Source organism: Bactrocera tryoni, chromosome 4 (assembly GCF_016617805.1).
Source record: "Bactrocera tryoni isolate S06 chromosome 4, CSIRO_BtryS06_freeze2, whole genome shotgun sequence".
Classification (NCBI taxonomy): Eukaryota; Metazoa; Arthropoda; class Insecta; order Diptera; family Tephritidae; genus Bactrocera; species Bactrocera tryoni.
Genome location: NC_052502.1, coordinates 53,676,452 through 53,699,800, shown reverse-complemented (window position 1 = coordinate 53,699,800; position 23,349 = coordinate 53,676,452). Strand labels below are relative to the sequence as shown.

General features: G+C 37.6%; 2 protein-coding genes across 2 annotated transcripts in view; one reads left to right on the top strand and one right to left on the bottom strand.

Moving 5' to 3' along the window:
- LOC120774603 overlaps positions 1–23,349 on the top strand; it is a 439,267-nt gene that overhangs the window by 151,176 nt on the left and 264,742 nt on the right. The window contains exon 4 of the mRNA XM_040104333.1: positions 19,067–19,102. Coding sequence (XP_039960267.1) covers positions 19,067–19,102 — 36 coding nt within the window. The remainder of the gene's footprint in view (positions 1–19,066; positions 19,103–23,349) is intronic.
- On the bottom strand, positions 6,237–10,807 carry LOC120773681 (dynein intermediate chain 4, axonemal-like). Its single transcript, XM_040102712.1, has 6 exons — positions 10,651–10,807; positions 10,497–10,595; positions 10,208–10,438; positions 7,582–8,987; positions 6,687–6,899; positions 6,237–6,612 (listed from the first exon to the last, which is right to left on the bottom strand). Exons 1-6 carry the CDS (start codon positions 10,684–10,686, stop codon positions 6,396–6,398), a joined length of 2,202 nt encoding a protein of 733 aa, XP_039958646.1. The 5' UTR covers positions 10,687–10,807; the 3' UTR covers positions 6,237–6,395.

Sequence of the window (23,349 nt, the reverse complement as noted above, 5' to 3'; positions counted from 1 at the left end):
ACTATGTTTAACTAAATTTGAGTTAAAACATGGAAAAACTTTAACTTCGGTTGCACCGAAGCACTTCACAGATACAAAAGATGCCATACAAGAGATTTTGATAGGACACTTTGTACCGCAGCTATGCCTCATAGTTGTCCGATTTGAACAATTTCATCGAGAATTGCTTTACAAAATTTTACGAATATATCTCTTTAAATGCACAAGTTTTCTTAATTTTTATCGATCAGTATGCATGAAAACTATGTGCTGTTGTGGTCCGATCTAAAAAATTTCTTAGGATATTATACAGGTAGCTGTTTCTTGCTAAATTGCATGAAGATATCTCGTTAAATGAAAAAAATGTTTATACAAAGACTTAACTTATATAAATTTGGCAACTGTGAAACTATTAGTTAATGAGATACACCATTTTGGGTGAAGTAGCTTGTGTGGTTTACAAAAAATTTATCAAAAAGTATTACGTGTGTTACACTGTAGTTATTCCGCTGTTTGTTATGTTAGAAGTCACGTTTTGTCAATCCCATTTTTTGTTGTGACGGGTTGGTCCTAAAAAAACTGCCCTGTTCAGGAGCAACAATCAATATAACCCATTTTCTAAGTATACAAGGATGCGAAAATTAGTGTTCTCCCGCATTAGCTTTGTTTTGTTATTTTTTACACATTTCATCCTTTTTTTAAGTACTAAAATGTTCAAACATTTCTTTCCTTTTTCACATAACCTAAAAATTTATGTGAAAAGTTCCAATATCCAAGTTTTTGTGTCTAGTTTCTTTGCCTTCTGATGATATAAAAACTATTTACATGAGTATTGTAAATTTTCTATATAAATTCATAATACGGTTTATAACCCTTCTAAATTCAGTCACGCCCTTGCTAATTTAATTTTAAAAATTATTTACTCTGGTCTAAAAATATTATTAAAAATTGAAAACTTCTTAAAATTAGTGGTTTTAAAGAAATTCGAAGTAAATTTTAATTAATTTCGTTTATTTTATAAAACTAATTTTATAAAGATGTGGCAAGCTTTTTAAAATATAGAAAAACAAATCTTCTTTAGTGTTTTTAATTAGACGCTGTGGTTATCAAAAACCTTTTCAAATTAATGAAGGCAAATTTTTGAAGAGTTGGCAACCCCAATTAATGTGTATTATCAAAAATATGTCTGCTGAAACCTTCCCAGCTGTAAAACTTTTGTATATTTTTGCCTTAGGCTTAATCTTGTGCAAATTTTAAGATTTTTTAAAAATATTTGCACAATGGATATATTTAAATATTGCACCTATGTTACTCATACATATACAAGGTGCGTTCCAAAGTAAACCGGACTTTAAAAAAAACAGAACAAATGGTTTTATCGGCGAAATCAATTTATTTTATTCATTATATTATATTGTTCCTCTACGTCTGCATAACGCTTTCCTGTCATTTGCAAATGCATTTTCCGAAAAGGGGAAGTAGGACGGTGCCATATCAGGTGAATACCGGGAGTGGTTAATGGTTAAAATGTGATTTTTGGTAAAATAATCGATTAAGCGTCGATCGATGAGACAGCGCATTAGCAATTTTTGGTCGTCAGTCAATTTGTGCTGAACAAACCGTGCACAAACCTTTCATAAGCCCAAATGTTCAGTCAAAATGCGATAAATCGATGTTTTGAAGATGTTCAATTCCATTTCCATGAATTTCAATGTTGATTTCTGCTGATTTTTGATAAATTCACGCACAGTTTCGATGCAATTTTCGGTGATGACGGTTTTGATTGGCCCACATGTTGATCGTCATTTATGCCCTCACGACCACTTTGAAAACGTTGAAACCACTCGCGCACTCTGCTACGGGATAGGCAATCATCGCCATAAACTTGTTTCATCAATTTCGGTAAAAGTTTTACCAATTTTAAAACAAAATGTAATGTTGGCTCTTTGTTCGAAGCGCATTTTCACATCGATAACACAAACATACTGACACTTAAATCGCAATAACTTCACTTCCAATCTATGAAATATCATGAAATTCTCACTGGACAATCGATAAAGATAATAATGCACAAGTCGACCAGCACCACCAGAGGGCGCTAGATTCAAAAAGCCCTGTTTACTTTGGAAAGCACCTTGTATAGAGTTTTCGGCATAGCACTGAAGCACTCTTCATCTCTTGGTAATTCAATTTAGTTTTTGTATTTGTGCGTGTTCTTATTGCTCTTTTTCAATTACCCTGCGCAGTTTATCCAACTTTATTTGTTAGTGCAAGCACAGATCTACGTATATTTGTATTTATAAATTGAGTAGGTATATTATTTGCCATTTATTTATATAACGTTATTGGCCCGTAGTTGTTTTATGCTCAAATAAACTCATTAAGAGTGACCAATAGGCCGAATAAATATGTACGTACAGTAAACACATATGCAGCTACATATAAAAAGTGAGTTTAACGGGCATATATCTGCATATCGGCATATCGGTAGGTATATAAATAAGTATTTATAATGCGTATGGCTGTGGCAAACTTAATTTTCATAAAAGCTGAAAATCCATTATGGGTTAATGCAAATCGTCATGAGCAGAGAAAAACTTGCCATATTGAAAGTGAAATGCTTTAATTGCAATTTAAATGCGCATTTCCAGACTAGTGCACTTAAAAGTGTGCAACAAATAAACGCATGCGGTAAACAGTTTGAAAGAAGGCCCCGTAGGAAAAATGTAACGTAGCAGAGAAGGTTGCTTATTTAAATTTGTGTGCTTCGTTAGGTCTCTAAGGGGTTAGGTCACTGAGATCCACTACAACCACACCCTCAGTAACCTCTCCCTAGTTGTGGGAGTTTTAAGAGGCCATCACCACGCGCGCGATCTCTCTACATCAGCCATTTAACCTAACCTAGGTCTCCAGTGATTTTAGGAACAACAGTGTTCAAATTTCTGGCAGGGTATGACTGTGCTACTATATGCACATATGCACATATACTTCTGTGTGCTTAAAAACATATGATCACATTTGAATTCGACCAACGAGTGTTTCATAAACAGTTTGTATTTTCATTTATGTATTTAAGTACATAGCCATAAGCAGACAGATGTATGTATATGTATATACATATATTGTGACAGAAAATATTTACCTTTGAATGTCAATTCTGGTTATCTCTTCAAACACGGGCAAATATAAACAGCCGCCTGGCCAACAATCCAATTGAAAACGTATTAAATACAATTTAATTAGCTTGGCTTTAAGTTAAGGTTTAAGAAAAGTATATTTTACTTTCTATTTCTTGCTAATTTATTTAATAAATAATTATAATTAATATTTAATATTGAACTAAAATGATTAGGAAGTTCTCTTCGAGTTAACTTTTTTTTCATCATCAAAGATCGGGAAGACAATATACATGTTTGGTGAATTATCGTACAATAATAGATTGTCAAAAAAGTCTTGCGGTATTTTCGCTAGTTGGCGCTGAAAGCGACCCGTAGTTCTAGTTTTATTCGTCGCATCGGATCACGCTATACCTTTTTGGAAAGCTCATTTCACGCGCTAACACGTGTTTGATTGATTGTCGTTTCTTTTAAGTCGATCGTGAGTTATAGCGTCGCAAACATGGAGCAAAATAAAGAGAAAATACGGCATATTTTACAGTACTACTACGATAAAAGCAAAAATGCATCTCAAGCCGCCAATAAAATTTGTGCAATTTATGGACCCGATACAGTTTCCATTTCCACCACACAACGATGGTTTCAACGTTTTCGTTCTGGTGTAGAGGTGGTCGAAGATGCGCCACGCTCCGGAAGGCCTGTCGTCGAAAATTGCGATAAAATCGCTGAATTGGTCGAAAGAGACCGGCATAGTAGCAGCCGTAGCATCGATCAAGAGCTGGGCATGAGTCATCAAAAATTCATTTCTATTTCAATAAAAAAAAATTCAATAAAAATACCGCAAGACTTTTTTGACAACGCATTATATATACATATGTATTTTACTATACAATATTTTCTAGATAAAAAGAAACAATTTTCCAAGTTGTCACATATTTGAAAAGAATCCACACAATATCAAAACAAAAGTTGTTTGAGATATGCGATATGCTATATATTTACATATTTATATATAGTTAATAGACTATATTCTAGACAATGTTTCTTATCAATTTCATGAATACAAACCACGCACTTGTCGACATACGAGCATAAAGTATTCGTATTCGGCATCAAGCCTTCTGGAATACTGTTCATCGTATATGGCAGTAAGGATAATTCGTGGAAAAATCCTCATATCTGCGGAATAATGCTGAATTATCTATATGCAATATTATATGTATGTATATGGTACATAAGATGCCCTACTTTTTTAAAGAAAGAACTCAGAAACTTCTAATTTAATAGGTAACTTTCATTATATTTAGAAAAAAAACTCTTTGGCGCTTATTTTTTGAATATTTTGTTTTTTTAATGTTGGCCACGGCTATGTCTCAGATGTTCCATCCATTGAGTTCAATTTTTGAAGACTCGTTCGCGTAATTCGACTCCACGAGACTGGTAGTTGGCGAATGACACGCGTTATGTTTTGCTCTATGAAAAAGTCTTACGGTGTGATATCACACGATCTGGGAGGCCAATCGACCGGCCCAAAAGGTGAAATTATCTGCTCATCGAAGTGTTCTCTCAATAAATCCATTCATTTATGCTATGTGCGGAAGTGGCTCCGTATTGTTGAAACCAAATGTCGCCGAGATCACGAGTTTCAATTTCAGGCACGAAATAGTCGGTTGTCATGGCGCGATTACGGTCGCCTTTGACGGATATGTTCTCACCGGCATCAAATTTGAAGAAATGGACAAACCACATAAAACTATTGCTTTTTCTGGATGAGAATTAAGCTTTTGAATCTCTTCAGATTGTTTTTCGGCCTCATCGTTGAACAAAATTTGGCTCGCAAACGTCGGATATTCTTGAAACTTTTGAAGAGACCATAGAGATAAGCGATGCCGCTTGGGAAGGTCGAGTGGCTTCAGTTATTGCACAAGCTGTGTTTTGCACGCTTTCAATTTAAGATTTCGACGTAAATGCGCCGAATTGACTCTCTACATTCTTCATGTACACTCTCAGCTATGGCTGCTATATTTTCTTCACTGCATGACAGCTTGACACGACTCACGTGAGTTGTCAAAAAAGGCTGTTGAAAAAACTCTACTTGGATCATTCAAGGGTCCTGAAAGGTTTTCGCCGATTTTGATAATATTTTGACCAGAGATGGCATATCTTTAAGCACTGTTTGTGCGAGGTTTTACCCCTTTACATTGATTCTGATATGTTGCAAGCGGGCGTGGTCGTAATCCAATATTGTTTCGTTTTAATACCGTAGCGTCAAATTTGTTTGAAATTGGTTAAGCCGTTGCTGAGATATACGATTTCAATTGAAAATGGGTGGTGTCGAATTTCTTGATGGTTTTTGATACCCTCCGTACCATCGCCGTTGCAAAATTTTATATTTCTCTTGTCTTTATTAATTTATTGCACTTTTAATAGTAGCCGTTATATGGAGAGAGGGCGCGGTTACTAACTAGATTTGGTTGAAAATGGTTTGAGACCGAGCTTTCACGTATTTCAATAACTAAAATGCGGTAAAGTAGGGCTGTCATCTAACTCGGTCGGAATAATTCATCATTCGGGTAAAAGTCAGGATGGTACTTATTGTAACTGCAAGTACACAGGATACTTTTCATTTAAGACGCTAAGAGAATATTCGAAACATGACAACTCGTGCGCTAGACCATTGCGTATCTTCTAAGTTTTTCTTAAAATACTTCAATAATATTCGGCACTTTGACAAAAATAGACATTACCTCAATATCATTGGAACCAATTTATTTATGTCACTTGAAGTTTGAGAGAATCTTTTCAAGAAAGCGCTCGAAAACCGTGAATGCACACATTTTTATGTGTTTGGGGTTTGTCTCTTCAAACTATGAAGAAACAAGTGAATCCAAGTTCAACTCCACCTAGTTTTTTTCCTCTTCCTTACTCCTCTACAGCCAGCTGGTATCCCATTAACACCCTTCAAACTTGTAACGTCTGCTTCCTAAGCTGACTCCTCTCCATATCAACACTAGCATTTTAAAACTACTAAAAATAATAGTATTCTTTTTTGAATTAGTAACAACACGGCTCTTACATACTTATATAACTACCTTTATTATGCTATATATTATTACTAAGATAATACAATAATTTCGCCAATTTATGTGTTTCTAACAATAGTTCTCCTTTCCATTTACACTATCACTATCCTTTACGTCCCTACTCACCCTACACTCAGGTAATTTACAGTTACTTTACAATTAATTTTTTTTCTTAAATATACTGCCAAAAATTTTTAATTGCTTTGAATAATTTTGCTCATTCCTCTGGCTTAAAACCCTTCCCTGGATAACCGAAAAAGCCGATATTATTCAGCTCGATTATTAAGTCGGCAGACGTTGAAATCGCACTGAACAGAGATCGCCGTAATGCATCGTATTGAAAGTATGGCTGAAATGGCATTTTTACCAAGGAACAAATGAAGACGTCACCGCGTTCATTACCAACTGCCAAACTGCGACCACACAGGCTATGCCTAGAACAAATTTGGATTTAAAAAGTTTATTTTTTATTGGATAATTGGTACAATTTTTGTAAAACTAGGCTTACTTGAACATCGTGTTGAAGGATTTGCTTAATTTTGTGCGTGAAACTGGTGCCAATATATTGCGATGGATATCCCAAACATCCAATGAGGAACGATTGGTGGCTATAATGACGGTTGAGTGTGACCGGCTCCATTGAGCCGCAAAAATCGGCTTCATTTTGTATTTCAATGTGATTAGGGGCTTTAATATTCCATCCATCCAGATTCGAATGCACCTAAGGTTAAAGGTTATTTGTGCTTCATTTAAAATGTATACGTTTCTCTGTCTTGTTATGCTTCTTTGGAGTGATAGTTAATATTATTGGGTTGACTTTCAATCAATGTTTTATGTCAAGAAATGCTTAGCATCAAGTTAGATCTGACTATTTCTAAAAAGAGTCACGGACTGACTTTTGCAATTGCCCGAGGTCCACAGTCCGGATCTATATGGAGACACAACTCGTAGTGTAGGCTATAAGCAGTAGAAGCCTTTGGAGCTTTAACTCATTCGGCGCGGACCTTTTGGAGAGTATCGGAAAGAGTTGACCTTGTGTTAGCTCGATTAGGAATTCTATTGGAATCGAGACCGGACCCAAGGCCATGAAAGTCAGGAGAGAGTTGACCTTCTGTTAGCTCAATTGGGAATTCTATTAAAACCGAAGAACCAAAGCACATGAGAGATTTTCAGCCCTAAAAAATGACATTATTGGTTGTCCTGCGAGGTAGAAACAGCTTCGCTCGAGAAGACGTTCTGTAGCAGACTACAACCGACAGTTTTCGTCCCGACCGCACTCTGAAAATCTTTGCAGTCCTGTCTAGTACGAATATCGGAGAAGTATGTTTCCAGTTAAATGACTCAGCCAAATGTATAAGATCCTTCACAGACACTAATATCAAAAACCTTTGGGAAAAACTTACCAATCATTACCACAAGTTAGGAATAGTTTCGGCGACCACGGAGAAAAATCCATGCAATTAACTGCCCCCTCATGGGTCTGCGAAATATCCAAGTATGTGTGCGTCGTATTGGTCGAGCACTTGTACACACAACCCTCATCGGTGAGCATAAAGTAAATATCCCTCAATTGCGGATGCAATGTGATGTTCAGCCCCAATGGACGTCTGTTCGCGAAGAGTTCAACGGAATTCGGAGTTTGTTTAAGCTGCAAGCCTTCAGGTTGTCCATCAACGCGATACAATACCATCTGTTTGAAACCCAACAGATATGGGCTATGTATGACATAATACTTCCAGACAGAACCGTTCGATGAAAGCGCCAATATCGGATCGGTGTCATGCTTGTCCTGTGGTTGTTTGATCCACTTCAACGCAATTACCGGATCGCCATTTAGTGATGTGCTGCGTTGTGAAACCGCAATGGGTGGATCATTGGGTTTAGTTATGTTCCGCACCTCAACGGTACCATCCATCATGCCGACGGCTAGTAGAAATGGTAAAAACGGTGAAAATTCCACTGATGTCACCGGTATATTATAGCGATAACAGCGTTCGGGATGCTGTGGATTTTTAATGCTCCAAATGCATACATTGCCTGTGGATACAGTTATTAAGGCCGAGTACGAGAAGAGACCATAGCCTACAGCTAGAATATCGCCATTGCCATAGCAAAAGCTAATATCTGAGACAGCCTTACGGTTTAAACCCGACGCATGTTGGGCACCAAACTTAGGCGCATGCAATGTGAATATTATTTCGGGTTTGTAACGGTACTCGGCGACACTATCCGACTTACTAGGTTGACGAAAATTACGAAAACTTAACTGACTCTTCTGATAGACATTACCCGCTAATATGCGTTCCATAACCATGGTGGCAAACTTGAAGCGTGAGTTCTCCGTTAGCTGTACAAGCTCTGCACTGTACTCTAGATCGTTCATTTTACTGATTCTCTGGATTTTTTTACGATCCGTTTCGTTCTTATCGTGTTTAGGCAATCCTTTATACGTATCGTACAACTCATATAAGGACACGTATGTGCCCTTTTCCTCCGGATTGCGATAATAGGTGTTGACATAACGGGTTTTCATTATCGCATCTATAGTTTGGGTCTCAGCGTCACTGCGTCTACGTACATTACCACGCCCAATGGTCAAATAATCATAAATTGTATTATCCACCTCGACATTTTCTGCCAGTTTTGTACCTTTCGGTACGGTGAAACTCTCAGATTCATACAATAAAAATATGGGGCTTTTCTGCAGCATAACTTTTATGAAAGGATATTTATGTTCACTCCGTCGTGGATAGAATATAGGTTCCTCCTCCTGTTCGTTGCTTATGAAGACATTTTGTAAACTGCCGACCTGAATAAAAAAATATAACTATACATATATAACTAGGCTTATGTAGGGAGTTCCATAAAGATTTCTCTTTGGTAATATTGTCGAAAAAGCTCTGTACAGAAAAGCGGGTTCAGTTGAGAAAGAAAGTGGTATCTGCATAGCAAAAGAACCTATGACGTTCGAGAGACCAGCAAATCTACAGGAAGTTACAATTTCAGTGTGGATAGAAAACATCACTGGAAGATTTGGATATCGCGCCACACATGATCTCTTGGTCGTCAAGTCCAATAGGTAATAGGACTGATTCTTCTGCCACCACGACAGTTCTTCGGCGCATGCGCGCACTGATTGGATGCGATAGAGGGCGTTCGTAGCTAACGAACGAGCGGCTGGTCAGTTGTCTTCGAGCACCTGGAGAGTCAGGACGAACATTTTCGCGCGACGTGTTTCTGTTAGTGGTTCAAGCCGAAAATGCAGCGTTCGTTAGAACAGAGATACGCGATTAATTTCTGTGTCAAACTCGGTAAATCTGCGACAGAGACGTTTGATATGATCAGGCAGGCTTACCCAGATGTTTCTTTAGCAAGAAGCTCATTATCTTTTTTGACATCAAAATCATCGTCCACCATGAATGGACAAAGGCATAGTCCACCATCTTGGACAAACCGCCAACGCAAAGTTTTACGTGGAAGTCCTCAAGATACTCAAACGAAGGCTCAATTGAGTCCGCGACAAGTCATCGCAGCCGATTGGAAGTTGCACCACGACAATGTCCTGGTTCACACCGCCTTTCTTGTGAACAGCTACCTAACCAACGCTTCTGCAGCCGCCCCACGGACTTTTTTTGTTTCCTTGCCTGAAACGGCTGATAAAAGGGGATCCAAGCAGCTTGCTCTTCGGCTCTCAGGGCTATTCCGTGATGCCTTCAATACATTCAACGCCGAAGGAGCCTATTTTGTAAGTTTTAAAAAAATTGTAACGATTGTTTCCATAATTTTTTTTAAATCGTCTTAGTCCTACTACTTTTCGGACAAACCCTTTAACTGTCTTTTCGGATTGAAGTCTATAGTCTTTTCACTGAGATTCCGTAAACAACCGAACTTTTGGAGCATTCTTCGACACCTTCATTATACTCCCTCTTCATTGTACTTTATTATAAATAAAATCGATAATTATATTCTTTTACGAAACTGAACCACTCTATGGACCACCCTTTATCAATAGATTACCACCATACGTACATTATTTATGACGTCATCTAAGGATAACCGTAGACCACCCAGCTTAAACCTCAGCGTACTGGAATGACTCGCCACACTTTGTCGACTCATCAAGCTGACGCGTGTTGACGAATCCGTTGCACTTAAATTGGTTTTTAACGTTTCATTCAGTATCTTATATCTGCGCTCTTTAACATTGTCCACCACTTTTAATAGTTTAGGAGTTACGTCAACGAGTTCGTCATCGTGCACCTGTAATTGCGGAAGAGAAGTGAGGGAACTTACAGCTACTGCTGCAGACGTGACTCACTTTGAGGGCCCGTCGTACGCTAATCATCTCGTCAATTTCAGTATCGTAAAGTTGCCTGTAGGGCATACGTGTCATTCGTCCGCCGCTAAGCTTAGGCGTCTGCAAGACATCGTTTAAAGTTCTAAAACTGTTTCTGTTTTTGGTAGGGACATACCTTGGTTGGTTTGGAGTCATCGGCTTTAGCTGTCATTTTTAATTAATCCTCAAATATATTTGCAAATATTATTTACTAAATGCTTCGAAAATAAATGTATACTTCTTTCTAAATCTGTATCTTGTAAAAAACTAAAAAAATATATATATATTTTATATATTTTAAATCCCCTGAAAAAAATATACACGCGACACGGAGAAAAACAAAAACTGAATGAAGAAAGTTTTCAATCATTTTTCAAATTCAAATTTTGTTCCAATTTTACAAGTGGCATGCAACGCACTTACACTGTGTGTCACATTCAATAAAAACATTTTTTAAAGAATAACTGATGAAAGGTGTAGACTTTTAGAGCGTATTGCGTCTTCAAATGCCATATCTGCTGATTTGAGGAACTTAGCGATGACTTTTGTTTAATTTTCACTAATAGGAATGTCAACAGCGGGTCCCCTGCTTATGATGACCACGTTCGCCAGCGGGCCTATTAGAGTCGCCTCAGCATCTAATGCAGTATTCTCAAATTTAGTATTTTGCTCATTCTTAAGGGTAGTTCTTTACGGTATCTTTCCTGAAACCTTATACCTTGAGTAATATATCCTATTTGTAGGATTTCGGAATTTCTTCCGAAATTTTATCTCTATGAAGTTCGGTATATCTCGCTCAAGATAATGCCTAACGCTATAAAGCTGGCATGTCTTTATTTTGTTCCGGAGTCTCAAATTCGAGTGCTTATAGTTCATAAAATTAGGAAGCTGAGGTCAGAAGAAAAGCGTGTACATGATTTTGCATCCGCATTTTTATTGTAGCATCAGTCTTGATCTAGATGTGGTATATATAAAAATGGGTACCTTCAGGTTACATGAAATCGCCTATCGTGGGATTAGAATTCAAATTGTTCTTCCACCAAGACTTATGTAAGTCGGTGACATATATATTGGACACACTCTGTTAACTGCAAATCTTTTGAATGGACTTACTGAACTAAATCTAGCTCAGTTCCTTTGGTCGGATATAAGTTCAAGATTCAACAACTCTCATGCGAACAGAGCTCTAAAATTTCGCTAAATATGAAGACATGGACCGCCGACTACCGAAGTTATGTAAAAGACTTTGTTGAGTTTAACTTGTATTAAGAAATATTTTAAAAGACTGCACTGAAGTTGGCTCCAGAAAAACTTTAGGTCCAAATGGATTATTATGTCTCTCTCGGGATTTATTCTGATTGGACAAAGGTGTTGAATGGAAAATATCTATAATGTATGTGTTCTCTTTGTATACCTTTATTAAGTTGTCCACTATATTTGTACCGACCAAAAGGATACGTCGTTATGGCCCTCTGTTCCTCAGTCCGACAATTGTATATTGACAACGGTCGTTTTTCCTTTCCACTGTTTGGCGCCAATTGGAAAAGCCAAGTGTACCCAGGTCCCTCTTCACCTGGTCTTTTCCACTAAGTGAAGGTCTTCCTTTGCCTCTGCTCTCCTCGACAAAATGACTCAGCCAGCATAGCCGCTGTCTCTTAATACGCTGAACTATGTCAAGGTCGCCGTATATCTCGTACAGCTCATCGGTCCATCGACTGTGGTATTCACCGTTGATGTTCAAAGCGGAACCGCGGAACCTTTCTCTCGAAAACTCATAAGCTCGACTCATCAGATGTTGTCATCGTCCATGCCTCTGCAACATATAGCAGGACGAGGATGATGATTGACGTGTAGAATTTGGTCTTTGTTCGTCGAGAGAGGACTTTACTTCTCAATTGCTTGGACAAAAACTCAGTCCGAAGTAGCATCTGTTAGCATGCGTTATTCTGCGTTGGATTCCGATACTGGCTTTGTTGTTGTTGTTAATGCTGGTTCCAAAATAGACGAAATTATCTTCGAGTTCGAAGTTATGACTGTCAACGATAACAAGGGAGCCAAGTCGGGAGTGTGACGACTGTTTGTTTGATAATAGAAGATATTTCGTCTTGCCCTCGTTCACTATCAGACCCATTTGCTTCGCGTCCTTATCCAGTCTGGAGAAACCAGAAGTAATGAGGCGGTTGTTGAGGCTAATGATATCAATATCATCGGCATACGTCAGAAGCTCCTGTAGAAGGTAGTACCTTCTTTATTTAGCTCCTAGATTAAAGAAGTCGGTGTTTTGATTTGTCGGTGTTTTGATTTGTCAGTATTTTGATTTGTCGGTGCTTTGATTTTTCGGTATTTTGAGTGTCGGGATTCTAAATTTCGAGATTTTGATTGTCGGCATTACGTTATACACCCGTGATGACTGTTTGTTTGATAACAGAAGATATTTCGTCTTGCCCTCGTTCACTATCAGACCCATTTGCTTCGCGTCCTTATCCAGTCTGGAGAAACCAGAAGTAATGGGGTGGTTGTTGAGGCTAATGATATCAATATCATCGGCATACGTCAGATAATACTTGGTATAAGACCGGAAGTCGTGAGTTGCTGGAGCCATATATCCAAAAAAAATCATTATTGGTCACTCACAAGTGAATGGCGCAAGGAATACTTTCCTCACTTGCGTGATTTTCTACACATGGTCAAGGAGGATGGCCTCCTACTAAAAGATATAGGAATATTTCTTAGCAACTACTTCTACCTTAAAAAGGATACTACTTTTACAAAATTTAACGATGACAAACCGAAAATGTGTAAAACCCAATTTAAAATCCACCAAAGCAGCTGACAGTCTGGCAACTACTTGGTGATTGATGAGGCACGAACTAATCAGTAATGGACAAAAATCGAGAATCACTTGCAAAACAAAACTGAAAAGTGCTGCACTTTAAGTACCGTAAGTATTTGCCGAGAATGCGGAACTAACGACGGAAGTCGGCATTATAAGGAAAAACGAACTACACAAACATACATAAGAACACATATGAATACATATGAGCACTTACGGTACTTTGTTCGACTTCGAGCGCTCGCAACTGTGGCAAGTGCTTGCGCCAATGACGCTTGCAATTCAAGAAAGTGCACCACAAAGAAAACGTTGCGCACTTTTGCAGCAAGCAACTCTGCCACATTCTAGTTTTATTATTTTATTTTCAATTACGCTGATGTGGCGCTTTTTGTTGCATTTCTCTGCATTACTACTTTGACGGCAGCTGCAGTCCTGGCTATTATCTGCTTCCTTAACGACCGACTTTGCAGGGGCGTGTAGCGAAATTCCGAGAAGGCAGCGGGTTCAGCGGGGAAATGGTGGGAAATTTGTAACAACTTCCTCATTTCTGACACGAACCATTTCAAGTGGCAGACTTTAGCTAGTTTTCGATTACTTACATGCGGTTTTCGCATTTTCCTTATGAATTACTTGGTATATGTGGCGCATATAGAGATATACAAATATATAAGTGCATATGCAACTGTTAAGCGCTGAATGCAGGCTTCGCCAATCACTCATCTGGCTATGGCATGCCGATGGCCTCTGATGGCTAGCCATTCTAGGCCATTGTTCCTTACACACACATGACAACACACATACATACCTTCAAATACATGAAAACCCACACACATGCATTCCATTACATTTATAAGTGAAGACTTATGTATACTTCAGCAGCGCATTCAACATTTCCGCAATAGATAATCATGACCTGTGGTAAGCAACCAGCAACCGTTGGCTTGTCAAGTGGCAAGACAACATTCAGTTGGTTGGGTTAACTGTAAATGGATTACGTGTGTGTTAGAGTTTACTACAGCTCCAGCTGTCATCATTACAGCGCTTCTCAAACAGTTGCTTGTTTGAATGGCCGTTCACTCGACATCTGCTCTCGCCTGTTCCTCTTTCTTTAGCTGCTTTCTTAGTTGCATTCGATGTCTTCTCTCATCCTTGCGTTGCTTGGCGCAGTTTAATTTTGTTTTATACCTTTACCATCAGTTTTTATTATTTGCTTGTACACATCTTCTCAATTCATATGTCACAGTTTCGACTTTGCCGTGTCGTGAAGACATGTGTTGAGACCTTTGAAAAATTTAATATCTTACAATTCTTATAAATGATATACTAGACAAGCGTTCAGTGGGCATATGATCCCATCAAAATTAACCCAAAATCGGGAATCTAATAGGTTTCTGTTTAAAAACCTTCTTGAATTTTCTACACGCTTGGACTGTTTCAGAGTCTTTTATTAGTCAGTAAGGAGGTTTCAAAATGATTTCGTACCATATAGGGATCGTCATCTTACACCCACACGCTCATCGCTTCTACGATGAATTTCCTTTGCCCGGTATCGGTGTCGTACTTCAGGTCAAGTTTAGCCAGCGTTAAGCTGTTTATTTCAACTTCTATTGACACGAATTCTACGGGGATCCATGGATCTTTTTTAGTGCGTTTCTACAATAGAAGCAATTTGTTGCCATTTTTCTTTGCTGATTATTATTTCTTCTACTAGAATTTTCGTATTGAGTTTTTCTAGCTGGTTTAAAGTTTTCCGTATTTCTTTCCATCGTCGGCACCGCTTTGCGTCGTCTACTGATTCGTCTCCGATATACTCCTGAGTGAAGAGCATCTGTGTTAAGTACATAGTAGTTCTCTCCGCCTACAGTGCCAGATCTCTAAATCTCTACGGTATTGCGTACGTATTTATTCCACATTTGTATTTCATCCTTTTTCCATAGCCAGATTTGTCTTCTCTCCTTCGCTAGTCAATCTGTTGGAATGAGACCACTTATTACCAGTATTGGAGATTCGGATCCAGTGCATTATGTCGGGCCGACTATCAGGGCTGCTGTTCTATGCACCTTAGAAAGTAGTTTTGTTCAATGTTTCAAGTTTATTGTAACGGCTCATATGTCGCTGTTGAGAAGAAAGTGACTGCATATTTTTACCTCACTTCTCTATTGATTTTGATAACTTGCTTCAGACAAGATTTTTAGCCTTGCCGCATAAATGTCTAGCGCTATATTGAACAATGTCCAATAAGAACCCCCACGATGGCGACAAGATGAACTTTGGAAGATGTTCAGTAGATCTTCTATTTTCTATGTTACTCTAGACCAAAAAGATTTTGCACACGAGATCCATTGGTCTAATGCTAGAACGCAAGATGTCAATGCACATCCAACTCGATCCCAATCCGATGTGAGCGAGGGGAGGATGCCGCTCTGGCTAGCTTATCGGCTTTGCAGTTTCCAGTGATTCCGCTATGACCAGGCATCCACACGAGCCTAAGAATGACGTAGTTTGTTGCTATTTTTATAGAGAACTGACACACTTTGATGAACTTTGACCCTTAGAATTCGGAACAAGCAGGCATTGAAGTAAATATAAAAGCCGTAGCTGAGAGTGTACACGTCAACCGGAGAGAGTCGATTTGGCTCTTGCCAAGCTCACATTTACACATCGCTCCGCTCTATGGGTTCTTAGAAAGTTCCAAGAAGATCTTCAAAAATGATAGCGGTATGAACGTATGCGTCAATGGCGACCGTTTTGGCGCCATGATAAGCTACTACTATTTGATGCCTGAAATTGAAGCTCGTGATCTCGGCGACTTTTGGTTTCAACAAAACGGCACCTTTTCTCACATATCGCATCAATCAATGTATTTATTGAGAGAACACTTCGGTGAGAAGATAATTTCACATTTTCGATCGATTGGCCACCAAGATCGTGTGATATCACATCGTATCACGCGTGTCATACGCCAGTTACTAGTCGAAATGCTTCAAAGAGTCATCAAATATCGGACTCAACGGATGGACCATCACCAACATTTGAAAGAGATAATCTTCAAAAAAGAAATGCCAAAGAATGTTCTTTCAAACGATGATAAACATTCCCAATTAAATCTGAAGTGTCAGTGTTTTTTCTTTAAAAAAGTAGTGAACTTCGATGGATCACTCTGTATATCTGAAACTCGTTCCAAGTTCAAGTAAATTTGTCTTCTTGAATGAATTTGTTCTTTTCCATGAGTTCAAAGATTAGTTTTAAATAAAGCCGATTGAAAAACTCAATTTATTGAGCTTTTATTTACTTTTTTAGACACACTCTCGTCCGAATGCATTTAGCAGACACTTTATGCATGTATAAACTAGCTTATATTGATAGTAAGTAAAGTCTCGCCTTTGCCTTTAAGTCTGGTACTTGAAATGAAAAAGAATAATGAGTTATGAAGAATTAAGTTACTCCGCGTGTGAAATGTGAAATGTCTCATAGAAAATATTTCAAAGTAAAAGTAAGGAAATAAATGCGCAGTTATGACAAGACAATCACACATGCAACTACACTGGCTGCAGCAACAATTTATATAGAGGAATGTAGCACTAAGGAACGGCAACAAAATACTTAATTGAGTTGATGACTTAACATGGCTAATCCATACCAGCACAGACGTTTCAAGAAGCACACAAAGGAGGAAACAAAATGCTAAAGTGTGCCGCAGACACTTACAAGTGGCGGAGGAGCGATACCATAAAACAAGCGTGTATGTGGACATATGTGGGGTGAGTAGAAGAGGCGATATGGAAAAGTACACGTAAGTGTCGACGGAAGTATGCTTCTCAACTTAAGCTCCTTTAACTTGTCTCACAAAATGAAAGCACATTCCTGTTGGGTGCTAAATAAGCGGCTCCACTTCATACACACTTGCTTCCGCCGCAGTATTGCACTCAAGCGAAACGTTATGTACGTAAGATAAACCGAGCAAGCCATTAACTAAGATGGAAGGGGTGGGCAGTGTATACGTGAACCTAGAGATTGCAACACTACTTGAGTCCATTAAAAGAGTCAAAGACTTTTGTTAGCCAGTTAAGTACGCTAGCAGTAAAGTGAGCCGTCCAAGCAGCCGATATTGGCTGCGTGTGGCTGTGTAGGTATGTATGTTCGTGCCCAAAACCACTTGGTGCCCACGCGAAGTTTTCTTTGAGCGCAATATTAGAAAAATTATCGTTATGTACATATATATAGAAGACACTGGTGGGCATACAAATTAATTAGATTTGAGTTTTTTGCATTCATACTGAGCAGTTTTCTAAAAGATATGTTTCTTATTTTATGATTAATACCATCCAACTCGGGTGGTTACCACTTAAAGTCATGGTTCTGAACTGACTTTTTCACCTGGCAGTCATTGCACAAACAGCTTTCTGGTTTTATTAATACTGTTCCATAAATCAATATTTCTGTTAAATATTCATTAGGGTGGCAACACTCTTCGAGGTGCTTAAATTCAAATAGTTGAAAATACGTTATAATTTTTCTGTCTTGCCAATTTTTCAACGTTTTTCTGTATTTTTAAGAATAATATATTTAAATAAAGGTGGCAACTCCAAAAAATCATATTTTTACATTGGCGTTTTTTCAAAGCTACCTTTATGGCAGTTTTTTATTACAGAAATACTGTTCCATAGATCAATATTTCTTTAAGAACTTCGTCGAGGTGGCAACTCTTTTCCAAATTTTAAATTCGAAAATATATCAAATTTGGCAGTAAGAAGTATTTTCTACTTACCGCAAATGTCTTGTTTTGAAAGTTTTACAGAATTTTTTAAAATAATATATTCAAATGAAGGTGGCAAGTTTTTTAAAAATGTTACATTTTTTAATTGCCACTTTAAGTATATGACAGGTTCCTATTACAGATGAGCTGTTTCATTGATCAATATTTTTAAGGAATTTCGTAAGAGTGGCAACTCTCTTCCAAACCTTAAATTCAAAAATGAGGAAAAAATATGACATCATTGTATTGTAAATTTTCCAGCATTCTGATGTATTTTAAGAAAAGTCTACTTAAATAAAGGTGGCAATCCCAAAAATTAATATACATACATACATATAAATAAATAATAGTAAATTTACTAAAACATTTTTCAAAGCTACCTTATGTGTATGACCGTTTGATATATCAGAAATACTGCTTCATAGATAAATATTGTTGTAAAAATTTCATTAGGGCGGCAACGTTTTCCCAAATCTCAAATTCTAAAATTAAAAAATAAAATAAAAAAAATTTGCGTTTCTACTTTTATGTCCGCCACTGTACATATGTTCAACAAAGTGGTGGCTTCAATATTTACCAAACATTAGCTTAAGTTACATACAATATCTCATCAATTCCTAAAAGCAACTCCATCAAAAAGAAACATACTCATCAAAGTTTGTGTACTTTACTTTAACTCACAACAACAAATAACTCGAAGCAGCCAGCTGCCATACTTCCGGCGTCGCAGCGCGCTTTTACGCTAAACACCACTTTGGTTGCCTTTGAAAAGACGCGTCAAAATAAAGCGCTCATTGATTTCCGACATTTTGCATTTGACGCCTAAACAATAACCGTTACACACACATACCTGCACAAAAACAGTTAGCATGAATCATTTGTATATGTATATATACATTATATGTCTATTTACTTCCACATAATGTAAGCATTTTATGAACTTTCGAAATTCTATACTTTCAGCGGAAGCGCAACGGATATGCGAAACAACTTCTTTTGGTATGTATGAGCGCTTTTACATAATAAAATGTTTGTTGTGCATTTCAGCAGCGCCATTGTTGTGCTAATTTCGCATTTAGAATGGAGCAAAAGGAAATATGATATGATATGATCACTCATTTCAATAATGTGAAATAAATGTGCGGGCATATACCCAGTAGAAGGTGTGGATTACAGCTGAGAATTCTGGCACAGGATCATTTTTCGCCAAAACAGTGTGCTTTGTTGTGGTTTTAGAGAAGATTAAACTTTATATAATCCGATAAAACTCTGTGATCTTTGTCTCGTGAGCATATATGTATGTATATAAGAAACTCATTTTTAAAGGTAGAAGGAAATATAAAAGAATATTGATTGGATAGATTCTAATGGGCTTCTCTAGGTCTCAACCTTTTTTGGAAACCAAAACCTATATGTATGTGTAGTTAGAGTTTTAATCTTTTACATATTGTTGCCTTAACAAATTCATGCCTACGAGAGGATTTTTCAAAATTCGTAGATATAAGTATTTTGTTGATTCGCAACTAAAACTGTTTCGGCCGAAGCTGAAACTTTAAACGCGTTTTTCTCAAAACTTTCTTTTTTAAGACGATACCCACGATTTCTCATACCACCGATTTACTTGAAATTCTTAAAAAATCTTCTTTATAGTCTTGCCTATGTACGAAAGTATCAAGATCCACAAATTTTACCATTTTTTTTATTTCGAAAGAATCAAAAAGTGTCGCCGTTTAATTAAACAATTGTTTCCAACTTTTCCGTAGTTACAAACATTGCGACTTTATTCTAAATTGATACTAAGAATACCAATTACTTTCTTTTATAATACTTAAAAATTCTTCTTCTTCTTTTTGGCGAAGACACCGCTTACGTGGTTATAGCCGAGTTTACAACAGCGCTCCATTCGTTGTTCCTTGTCACTGTTTGGCGGCAATTGGAGATTCCAAGTGTAGCCAGGTCCTTTTCTACCTAGTTTTACAACAGAATGAAGGTCCTCCTCTTCCTCTGCTTCCCCCGTTGGGTACTGCGTCGAATACTCTACGGGCTGGAGAGTTTTCGTTCATTTGGACGACATGACAGGAGCTAATGTACCTCAATGTCAGCTTACACAGCCATATTAGCTTTGTGGTGATACCAAGTTCAGACATAGCGCTATAGAGGCAGTTCCTTTTCGGGCTGTCGAAGGTGGTTTTAAAATCGACGAAGATGTGGTTTGTACCGATCTACCTTTAACGAGTATTTTCCATAATTCGGCGCATGATGAGAAGTAGATTTTTCTGGTCTATAGTAAAGCTTGGTTGGTACAGATTGCGGGGTCTCCCTTTCGTGGATTGGGCAGAGCACACTAAAATTTATTCAAATCGTCAGGCATGCCTTCGTTTGACCATATTCTACAAAAAAAAAAAAAACTGTGGACTGTTCCTTATCAGTTCTTCAGTTCAGTTCCGCCGTTTTTAAATAGCTCAGGCGGCAATTCATCGGCCCCCGCCGCTTTTTTTTCAGACAGGTAACTGGCATTGTTACTTTTTCATGGCTGGACAATGGAACGACTGTTAAATCGTTGTCGATTGGGGAATCGTGTTTACTTTTCATACTTAAAAATTACTTACCGGAAATTTATCCTTCTGAACTAGAATACACCTTTAAAATCATACCTGTAAATCTGGGTCCTTACTCAGTGTAGTATACAAAATTTTATTAACCAAAGGCAAATACAACATTATTTGAACCGAGTCTATGGCTGATTACCCTTTTAGAAGTCTCGATTAAGGCAAAAACATGACAAAGCTCCGTGGTCAAGCAAAATTTATTCCGTATTTGACGGGTTGGCTAAAAGTAGATTTCAATTTTAAAACGTACAAGTTTTGGATATATTAGTAAATCACGACATAGTGCATGGGTTTGATCCGAACTCCGACGACCAATTTTTTTTCTGCTAGTGCTCCTCGGCCGGCAATTGTAAACCTCTGAAGGTCTTTTCGATATAAACCGTTCGGTGGTGATATACAATTTGTAGTTTCCTTCATATTTGGGATAACATCAACCATAATTGAAGAGTATGATCCATTCCATAAATGTAAGCGCCCATTAGATGCAATACGGATATGTAAAATAATTCCAGTGGATCATTATCCAGGTGGCTTGGGTTTAATTCGGTGGTAGTTTGATGTTATTTTTTTGGAGTTGTTTTGTCTATAAAATTAGTTCTTAGGGTGTCGTGTTTTTATATCCAAGTTTGTGAATATACAACTTCATATATTTGAGTATTCTTGCTGTTATCTTAAACTTCACTCGAGGCTTCTGACTCATTCGCTGTGTTAACAGATTTATCTTAAAAGTTACTTTTCAACATCAGGTAGAATCACACAGCAGGTTCCACTGGGTGGAGTCATTTCTATTAAGATACATGTATATCTACACATCTACAAACTTATATACATACACTCTATTCACACATACCTACAACCAATTTACATAACAATACTTTTATAGAGTTATTCGCTGGCATAGTTATCTCTTTGAAGTTGAAAAGCACCGATAGGAAGCTATTGGGAATTCCATTTTCTACACAACAAATCCAAAATTGCCGCATTCATTCACATTATATGTACACATAACAACAAATTCGACAGCTAATGTTATATAAGTTATTGTTGTAACACAGGTTCACCGTTAGCGACATAATTCACAAATATCAAGGTGTGATTCTCTATACTAAAAGTCACCCTTTGTACCGTTTGATTGCCATTCTTCTCACGCCTGAAGTCACTTGTTTTTTAAATTTTCATTCCATTGAAAGCATTGACCTGTTATCATAACTAACGTCAATTTTTAAAGTTAACTAAAGCAGTTGAAATGCCGTTGATCAAGTTTTCAGAATATGCCATATAAAAGGCTGAACACGTTGTTGATATTCAACCCAGAAATTTTCTCCGAATGCCCTTAGTAGCTTTAGTATTTTAGACATGCAGTCCATAAGTATAAAATGGCACTTTATTAAACACATTCGGCAATCCTTGAAAGTCACTTTCTGTTTAAAATTATATGCACATACATATAGTATAATATTGTTTTGTGTTCTTAGTTTCTGATGCAAATTTTCTTTTTGGTCAGCCCAACTACCCAAAGTATCTTAAGTTGGAGCTCCTTATATAACCCGTCTCATACTACTGAAGGCTTTACATTCGCAAATATATTGTTCCAGTATCCCACCAACGGCAGGTACCCTAAGATGACCCCAAAAATATTATTAACTTAAATTTTGCCTAGAATTTTTTTGATTTTTCCACCATCAACACTATCCTAAAGCAACTTTATGATCTGTCCTGCATTTGTTAGTAGTCTTCTCAGAGTTAAGGTGTTCCTCTAAGATCTATTGCTTCTTGACGGAGGTGTATGGTTGGAAATAGATTGAGAATTGTGTTCCCAGCTGCTTTCGAGCGGGCTAACTCGTCTCCTTTTCATTTCCTTCTATTCATATTTAGATGGGAACCCAGATAATATTACCCGAGTTACCAGCTAAGAGCCTAGTTATTCCCTGATTGCTTAACCCAAGTTTTGACTAATTTGGTTAGACTTAGTTTTGGCGCTACGTGTAGATTTAATTTCTGCATGGCTGTTCACTAGATGGTTTATTGACTTCCTGGCTAAAGCAGAATTCGTTCTAAAAAGCCATGCTGCCGTTCTGCTATGGAATGCAAATTTTTCTAAATTTAAATTTGTAATAATGCAAGCTCGATTAATTCTATGAGGTCTCGGCTAAAGTTAATGGAAAGCTCTCGGCAGAAAACACCTCGAACTCACTGTATTTTTTAATAGAAATGAGTGGAGTCTAACATATAGACCTGACATCCTTGGTAATAATGGCATGCTGAACTTACATACATCTCATACAGTTCAGGTAGATGAGGTCAATCAGCCGCACGATACCTTTACCGTCCGCTGAAGTTGCGCAGAACTTAATCCGTAATCCTTCTTTATTTCCAAATTGTATACAGCAAGTCATTTCTTATAGAACGCCAATTAGTTAGAGGTGCCAAAGCGGGTCTTTTAAGGGGTTACACAGCTTCACAGATTTTAAAAAATCGATATTTTAATTGTCTTATTAAATTCTTTAACATCTCCAGAATATTATCCAAAATCTCAAATTGATCCGAGTATTACCTTCAGAGATACAGCCTTGAGAGCTTGTGCGCTCGAGGCTAGCTAGCCTAACTGTTTAAGTCGGTTGGCAAGAATTCTCGAAA

Coding starts and splice junctions, on each gene's coding strand:
- LOC120773681 (XM_040102712.1), bottom strand. CDS start 10,686: ATGACAGCTAAAGCCGATGACTCCAAACCAACCAAG. Junction 10,439..10,496: donor GCGTACGACGGGCCCTCAAA/GTGAGTCACGTC, acceptor CCGCAATTACAG/GTGCACGATGACGAACTCGT. Junction 8,988..10,207: donor TAGATGACGTCATAAATAAT/GTACGTATGGTG, acceptor TTTTTTATTCAG/GTCGGCAGTTTACAAAATGT.